General features: G+C 34.9%; 1 protein-coding gene across 1 annotated transcript; it reads left to right on the plus strand.

The window, feature by feature from the left end:
- Positions 1-4556: 4556 nt before the first annotated feature.
- LOC143564084 (myb-related protein 308-like) lies at positions 4557-6284 on the plus strand. The gene is made up of 2 exons (XM_077051489.1): positions 4557-4925; positions 5584-6284. The coding sequence occupies exons 1-2, from the start codon at positions 4663-4665 to the stop codon at positions 6152-6154; spliced, it is 834 nt and encodes a 277-aa protein (XP_076907604.1). The 5' UTR covers positions 4557-4662; the 3' UTR covers positions 6155-6284.
- Positions 6285-9342: the final 3058 nt, after the last annotated feature.

The raw sequence follows: 9342 nt of genomic DNA on the forward strand, positions 1-9342 counted from the left end.
CAATCTGTGATTTGGTGCTCGATCCAACACTACTCGAGGATAAACTAAAATTGGAACATATGACAGCAGATACAATTTGGAGGAAGAAGCAATATCGTCAAACTCCTCATCCACGATTTAAGCGTTTGATTGGTCACGTATCCAATCCCGATTATGTATGTCCTTCTAATGATCGTTAGATCCATGATGACTCGGATTCTGAGCGTGAAGAAGGTGAAGTTGGGAACAATGGTGATGAGGGTGATGATAATTATGGTGGTGATGATGGTGATCCAGCTCAACAGCAACGTGTTGAAGTTGAGGCAGCTATCGTTGAAGCTGCTCAATGTAAGAGGAAAGGGAAAGAGGTGGCAGGTGAAGGGTCCTCGAAGTGTTGAGTGACTGCTGGAGCTGGTATTTCGTTTGGAGTCCAGCCTCCAAGGTCGTCTATTATTCAACGTCCGGCGGTGCCGCTTACTACTAGCACTCCGGAACTCACGTTGACGACCACACTCACTTCTGATCCTAGGCTTGGCATGATCCCACAGTCTATTCTATCCACATTGCCAAGGCCTACGACTGCTACATCGGTGGTTTCACCAACACCGATGATGATGCCGCCACCGCCCATGGATATTTCGTTTATGAGGCTAAATCGTCCTCAGAGTCCTGTTCAGCCAATTCCTCCCTCGTTTCATGCCATGACACAGGATCAACAGACGAATATTCTCTTGAGCTTACTTCATCTGTATGAAAATCAGATGGCTGCTGATCGTCTGAATCAAGCGTGTATGATGGACAACCAAAAGAAGCTGCTGAGTTATGTCTCTTTCTGCCAAAATGAGACCAAAGCCCTTCGTGAGATTGTTACGGCTCAAGGGGGTGAACTTACAACAACAAGAATACATGATTCTGCAGCTTACATGCAAAGATGATGCGCTCAAGACTCTCAGAAACGACGATGAAGATCCTGATGAGTCAGGTGCTGGGGGTGAGACGAAACAAACTCACGACTCATCCTCTGATACATGTACTAGCTGCTGCTAGTGAATCGCGTAAACAGTTGGTTGTTTATCATGACTCGGAGAATGTTAAACCCATTGAGTCAATAAAAGCCAATACTGTTATATTTATTGATGGGTCGGGGATGGTCAGAAGCATTGTGAATGTTGATGAAATAGAAGCGGGACAGTTTGTTGAAAGGTCCTTAACACGAGAGCAGATTTCTATACTGCTAGGTCTAAATGGCGATGAACTAACCGTGTTAGAGGCTGAGGGTGATGTGGAGGTCGAGAATAATGAAGAGGTCTTGAATGATCCGACTATTCAGATGAACAGATCTTTCATTTATGAAGACGAGGAAGTTGAGATTGAAGATATAACGGCTGAGGAGTATCCTGACTTATTTCAACACTCTAATGTTGATCAGGGTGCTCCGATATTTAATGAAGAAACTGTTAAAGCAGCCGAAGATCACTTGGAGAAGGTATCAAAGGGCAAAAGTGTTTATATCATATTCGATTCGAAGACTGATCCGTCTGTTGAGGATATTCAAGGCTGGTTTGCTTACAGAGACAAGAAAGCTCGTAAGATTATCAATGCATACAGATACGTTGATCAAGAGTTGAAAGTGGAAGTGTTGCACGTGCCAAAGCTAATCAGATGACTTCTTTCAAGGTCGTGTCAAAAGTTCGAGGTGATATTATTTCATGGCTTTTTGATTCTGAATTAAAAGTTTGTATCATCATATGGGAGAACGGCGTTCAGTATTATGAAAAGACTACTGACATTCTCTCATTACCAAGATGGGACGTACGGACTCTTGCGTACCGTCCTTTTATTAACCGTGGCGGGAATCACCAAGCAAGTTGGTTTCACCAACATTTGCTGTTTGAGGTGAACCACGGATTTAAATTCTTTAAGCCGCATATACCAATTCGTAAGCGTATTGAGGAGATCGATCCAAGAACGGGTTGGAGGAAGTTGGTGCTTAAAGTTAAACCGCCGAAAACAATGAAGCGTGTACCAGTCAAGACGTTGAATCAACACATGTATTTATATTTCAACCACAAGTATTATGACAATCGAACTGGCAAGGCCGTTATTGTTTTGGGTGAGGGCTTGAAGACCGAGCTGATTAAGATTATTGATCCAATGTGGCTCGTGAACTTGACAGAGACTGACAATGATGTGCTGTTCAAGAATAAGATATTAATAGAGCGTTGTGAAGACTACGACCGAGCAATGCAATTTCAACGTGTTGTTCGTGTGTGTCGTGAGCATGGATTAACAACTGCAGAGACTGGCAGACGAAGCGCTTCAAATAATTTAAAGACAAAGAGCTCAAGACGAGGGGGTGTCTGTTGGTGCACGGTTTTGCGTCTCGAGTCTTTGTATTTATCTTTTGTATTTATTAATAAAATAAATATAATTAATATTAAGCTAGTTCGTTAAGCTTTTCTAGTTCGTTAAGGATGTTTAACGAACTAGATGTTAAGTTAAGTCTCCTCATAATTCGTTAAGGATGTTTAACGAATTAGGGGGCAGTTCGTTAAGTTTATTATTTGTTTTGTAATGTAACGAAATGGAAGGCTAGTTCGTTACGGAATGTATAACGAACTAGACCCATATTCCTATAGATAGAGGTTTATCCTCTGTTTAAATTAAGAATTGATTTAATGTATTGAACCTCTGCCGAATTGTTCTCTCGATCAATCCTTCAACCAATTAATCTATTACATAATATATCACATACTACAATTAATACTAATCATATATATTATATCTATATGTATAATCTATAACCGATAAGAGTAATCTATGAACTAGATCCGTGTTAATCGTATTTGGATCTTAGATTTGAGATCCGAGACGTTCTCAGGTTTCCTGGCCCTAGAGGCTATAAATTTTTTGAGTAGGGTTCAGCATGTCGTACACGGGACCTCTTCAACTCCTAGGTCTCAAAGCTTCATTGTTAGTAGGATTGGCTTTGCTATTCAAAAGGGGGTAGCGGCGCAGCTTGTTACCCGTTTGCCTGCCACTTTATTGTAAACGTTTTCTAGAAACTAGAATGGGATATCAATTTTAAGTGAATTTTGTCTTTCAATCTAAATTTTGTGAAAAAAAAATGTTATCTTCTTCTCTAACACCTTTTGTCTTTCATTATACCTCTCTTTTCTTTTTTTCATCATCATCATCTTCATCTTCTTCTTCTTCTAATGCGCCTACTCGTGGCCGGAGGTCATCTAGTTCGAATGATGACGACGACGACGATGAATAGAGAGGTTGAAGTAGAGAGAAAAATGTTAAAGAAGATGACAAATTTTTTTTCACAAAATTTGATTTGGAAAGATGAAATTCACTTAGAATTTGGATGAGAAAGACTGGAGTCACTTTAAATTTGGAAATAGTAGACGAGATTCAAATCTTTTGCATCTCGTCACCCATGTCCAAATTTCATGGTCCATTTTAGGAATATTGAAGATTATTGAGTTATTTTCTATTTTCACTCTCTTCAAATAGTTCATTTAGGTAGTTTTCCTTTTCTCTTTTCATAAGATATGTGTTTTTGAAGTAGTAGTACTAGACAACCGATGAAGAGTAAGCAATGACTAGTTTTTGTAGTTGTTGTACTCGCTCGGTGTTGATCATTGGATCCTGTAGACATACGGAAGGGATGTAGCGCAGCTTGGTAGGGTGTCTGTTTTGGGTACAAAATGTCACGAGTTCAAATCCTGTCATATATGTGACGGATCTATTTACTTTACTTTTGAAGGACATTTAAAAGTTCATTTTAAAAACTACAGTGGAAAAATGAATCCAACAAACATAGTAAATAGAATTAATATAAGTATTGGGAATAACATCGCATTATCCGATTAATAAGAATAAAAAAGAATTATTTGTATTGCCAAAATTCGAAATAGAAATAAAGGATCTACGCTATTAGCGGTTTTAAGTGACTTAATTCATCATTAAGTGGAGATAATCATAAACTTTGCTTACAAGCCAAGTACGTTTTCCAATTCAACCTTCAAGTTTGATAGTTGTTTTAAATTGCTTTTAATTACTTTCACTTTCTTGATATCTAAATTTTCTTTCGATTAGCAGCCATTACTGTCTAGGACAATGAACTGTTAATCGCACCATGTCTTCATAATGTATTGTTTCTTCTTAGTATCTAGATACATGATCTCTATCACCTTACGCCCCACTAATTGGATCTTATTTTACTTGTTTATTACTTAACTAGAACCTAATATGCATTCATGTCATTAAGAGACTAAATAATCTCTTCCTTTAACAATCTATAATATTTTTTCCTCTTTTCAACCCAAAACAACCAACCCGTTGAAGTCACATCCAACATTATTTTAGAATAAAACTAACTTTAATGAATATCTTTCTTTAGATAACTACCACATTCACTAAATAGCTTTTATAATTTTATAACATGATATGTTATGCCAACACAATAATAAACACAAGCCCACCAGCCACTCCCTCAAACCTGTCTCACCAACTCACATCTAGAAGCAATTATTTCTCTCTCTCTCTCTATATCTCTCTCTTACAAACACAACCTCTATATAGTCAAAGGCTTATCAAATCTCATATCAACCTCTATATATATCTATATCTCTCTCTCATAAAACTGAAAACTAAATAATAATAATAATAAAAATGGGAAGGTCTCCATGTTGTGAGAAATCACACACAAACAAAGGTGCATGGACAAAAGAAGAGGATGATCGTCTTATCGCATACATCAGAGCTCACGGTGAAGGCTGCTGGCGGTCTTTACCTAAAGCCGCCGGACTCCTCCGCTGCGGCAAAAGCTGCCGGCTCCGGTGGATCAACTACCTCCGCCCGGACCTCAAACGTGGCAACTTCTCTGAAGAAGAAGATGAACTTATTATTAAACTCCATAGCCTCCTTGGCAACAAGTATGTTTGTTATTAACTAACATACTCACCTTTGTATTATTTCCTTCAAATTCTTATTTTTTATTTGTTAATTTCTTTATATTCTTAATGTTTATTTCATTAATTTTCTCATTTTTCTTAATTTCTTCAAAATTTTAATTTCTACTTGGATTAATTCCTCTTATTTTATTACTCCATTCGTCCCATTATAAGTGTCCTAGTTTGATTTTTCAAGTCTTTTTTGTTTAACAATATTTTCGTTTGTGCTATATAATAATTGATGTAAAATATATGAATGGATTGGGTTGTTAATGTACTTTACATTGATATAATTTTCATCAAATATTATATGACACGAACAAAAATATTTACAGTCAATGTTGTAAAAGAAGGATTTGAAAAATCAAAATAGGACACCTATAATTGGACGAATGAAGTATTTTTTTATATTTTTCAAATTCTTAGTTTTTATTTAATCTTTTGATTTCTCCTAAGATTAATTAATTTCTTCAAAATCATAATTTTTATTGAATCTTCTAATTTCTTCAAACTCTTAATTTTTATTTTATTAGTATTTCAAATTCTTAAATTTATATTATCTTTTAATTTCTCCCAAGATTTATTTCTTGTATCTTAATTTTTATTTTATTGATTTTCTATTTTTTAAATATATAAATAGGTGGTCTTTGATCGCTGGAAGATTACCCGGACGGACAGATAATGAAATAAAGAATTACTGGAACACACGTATAAGAAGAAAGCTCTTAAACCGAGGAATCGATCCCGCCACCCACCGGCCAATAACCGACACCAACCACCACCAAACCAATAGCATTACCACCACCACAACCATCAACCATAATATTAATTCTCCAACCACCATCTCATTTTCAGCCCATCATCTTATCAAACAAGAACACCTTGAAGATATTAAACCCAGCCGGAAAATAACCAACACCTCGCCGGAAAATCAAGAACGGTGCCCGGATTTAAACTTAGACCTGAAAATTGGCCCACCTCATTATAATAAAAATCAAAACGACGTCGTCCCATCATCATTTGTACAACAACATAATATTTTAATGACTGGCGGTTCAATAATATGTTTTGCTTGCAGTTTGGGGATACAAAACAGCAACGAATGCAGTTGTGATATGGGTGTGAATGTTACAAGTGGTAACAGCAGTGGTTATGATTTCTTAGGGTTGAAAAATGGTGCCTTGGACTATAGAAGCTTGGAGATGAAATAGAGAATATGATCATCTCTTCAGTCAGTTGGCTAATTTTTTTTAACTAATATATTTTGTTACTTTTTTTTTCATGAAATTATATTTTATGTAGCCATTTTGTTGTGTACTTTTTTACCAGTTATTATGGTAAGTTAACAGAAAAGTAAATAGTGATTTACTAGCTAGTTGTTATCTTTCATATGTAATGCTAGATTTTGTAAGATGTATTTTGATTAGTGTATTACTTTTAAATTGGTTATAATTTCAAGGTTCTATGCTTTGAAATCTCGTATTTTCTTTAGCAAAGATACTAAAGAAACACGGAATGTTGTAGTTAAACGTGCATGAAGTGTCCTATATCATCATCGACAAAGGCAAGGATGCAGCTCGCAAGGCATGGGCCCTAAGGACAAGTGGCCTCGAGTTTTTCTTTATATATAATGTTTTCAAAAAAAGACCATTGTATTCAGTTTGAGAAATGATAATATGACAAAATTATCTTGCTGTATTGGTACCGGTATTCACGCCGGGTGTAAATCTTATGCACTCATTTTTTTTTATATATTTTTTTTTTTTTGTTTTGAGGATATAGTTGAAGAAAGGACAATAAAAAAATAAAATGTTGTTGGAGTTAAAAGAAAGGAAAATCTGATTCTAGAGGTAGAGATTTTGTGTAGTCATGTACTCATGTGATACAACGGCCACGGGCTAGTCACATTAAGTTAAGAGTCAATATATATTTAAACGTGTACATGCAATTCTCTTGTTTGTTAAAAATTAAGGTTTACTGTCAATAAAATCATTTCAGTCTAAGTCACTAATTTTGTTAATTATTTATGTTAAGTTAATGTAAAACTACTAAAATAACCTTGATAAAAAAATATTATTATAAGCTTATAGAGTAAATTGCCAAAATCATCCCTCTAGTTTGGTCATTTTTGTCACTTTCGTCCAAAACGTGTTTTTAGTATTTCTATCATTATGGTTTCATTTTTTTGGTGAAAATTATGGATTTGGTTAGAGTTTTGAAGCGGAAAGGTAGGGTTAGTGTGGAGGGCAATGGTAGTTAGGTTTTTGGAGGAGAATGATAAAGTTGCTCCGGTGGCAAGGCTTAGGGTTTCATATAGGAAGAGTGCTAAATTGGTGGAGATTCCGACTGTGAAAAATTTGTTTGAAACTTTGGTGAAGAGAGTAATTGTGTTTATATGTTGATGCACGCTTGAGAGTGAGGTTCACAGTTGTGGACGAAACCGGTGTTTGTCCTGAGATGTAAGTGACCATGGTGTGCGTGTAATAGAGGTATACGTGTTAAATGAGGTATAAAAAGTTAACACTTAGGGGGTGTTTGAGATTGCTTATTTTCATAAACTTATAACTTATTAACTTATTAAAAAAGAATAAGGTGCTTGGTATTACTTTTGATATGAGATGAAAAGTTTTATAAGTTAAACTTCTATAACTTATTAACTTAATAAAGAGTTATAAGAAAGTAAAATAAGGAATCCCAAACTCCCTTAAAAAACATAAAAACCTCACTAACCCTGTTAGTGAATTAGTTTGAAATGACATAAAAATGAGAATACCATGCTATAATGCTAAAAAGACTATAAAAATGACAAAAGTAATTAAACTCCTAACAGACCGGATGCTATATAAATGCTCTAATAATATGAATCTATTTTATCTTTTTTATATGCATTTATATGTTAATAAAATATAATGGTCAAAGTAATATGAACTAGTAGATAAGATTTTAATCATTTTATAAAATTAAAAATCTACTTATGTTCAAGGATGGCCTAGTTCATGGTTTAACAGGTAACCAGTTAGCCTAAGACTATGTGTAGTGGATGGAGCTTCTATAAGGTCGTTATGTGTCATGTGGCACAATATCACTATAAGGGATTTATGGTTAAAATAAGTGTAGTAGATAGAGCTTATTCAAATCATTACCGTATTATTATTATTTAAAAAAAACATATAAACAACCCACCAATCACCTTTCACATTTCACCCCCTCACCAGCGCTATGTGGAGCCCCCCCCCCCCCCCCCTCTCCTCCAAAGCACCCTACTACATATGATTTAAATATTGAAAATGGTTGAGTACAAATAGTTATGTTGTCTATGTGGGATTCCTTAACCTCATTAATTTTTTTGAGAATATTGTATGTAGAGAATTTGTTCCTTAATTAAAACTTGTTTTCACATTTTCTCTAAATATACGTTCTGTGTGAATTCAAGCATCCTTTTTCCTAAACAATCATGAAAAATTGAAAACTGAACACAAAATATGGGAATTTTGGAGTAAAAGAATAAAAAAAAATTAGAAGAAAACGGTTCACATATTTTTGTCCCACCCCACTACGTGGAAAAAACATGCATATGTCAGAGATAGAACGAAAGGCGTTTGAAAAAGGGTTTTGGTTTGTTGCAGAAATCAGATGTTGCTTTGGACCGATAGATGAACGGATAATATCTGTTTGGAGAGTATCTCGATTATTTGAGCCTTTCCACTATTAAAATTACGTATCAGCTTTACAAAAACATACTATTTATGTTACTTTTTAATAGTTATTATATATTATCCTGTTCTTGATTGGATAGTAGCAACAAGCCAATCACTCATGCTTAAAACGGTTTTCATATGAATAATTGTGTTAACCAAACACGTGGATACAAGTTAACCTTTAATTTTGATTGTAAGCGTATACATTTAGTGCCTTAGTGGATTACTGGATTACATGAACATGTAATATTGTTGATCGATATTATGTGTCGTTGATAATTTTGTGCTATTACAACTTTCAACTATGGGTTGAGACAAAAATTAATTTCGGTTATTATATTTGAGAAATGTCGTAGCTTGTGGATCGCAACTCATAAACGAATCATAATATCTAATCTAAAAGAGTTTATAACCGATCTTAGCTTGTTATAGTCTTGATTCTTGTTTAACCAACACTTTAGTTCTTAAATTTTGTATTAAAATGTAACTGAACACTCAAAGATTCTCGTCTCTTTTGGTTCCTCAAGTGTCAAATATCTACCTCGCCAAAAACTATGATTTACCTTAAACACGTGATCGAGCCATCTGTAAACATATAACCAAATGACCCGGTCTTCTAGTAGTTTCTACTCTTTGATACATGTTAGAGTATGAGTACCGATCTCATCTCTAATAACGACCGACTTCCTATTGTGTATCTG

The sequence above is a fragment of the Bidens hawaiensis genome, unplaced genomic scaffold (genome assembly GCF_021521415.1).
Source record: "Bidens hawaiensis isolate Kalapana, Puna unplaced genomic scaffold, B.hawaiensis_p1.1 tig00000097_1, whole genome shotgun sequence".
NCBI lineage: Eukaryota > Viridiplantae > Streptophyta > Magnoliopsida > Asterales > Asteraceae > Bidens > Bidens hawaiensis.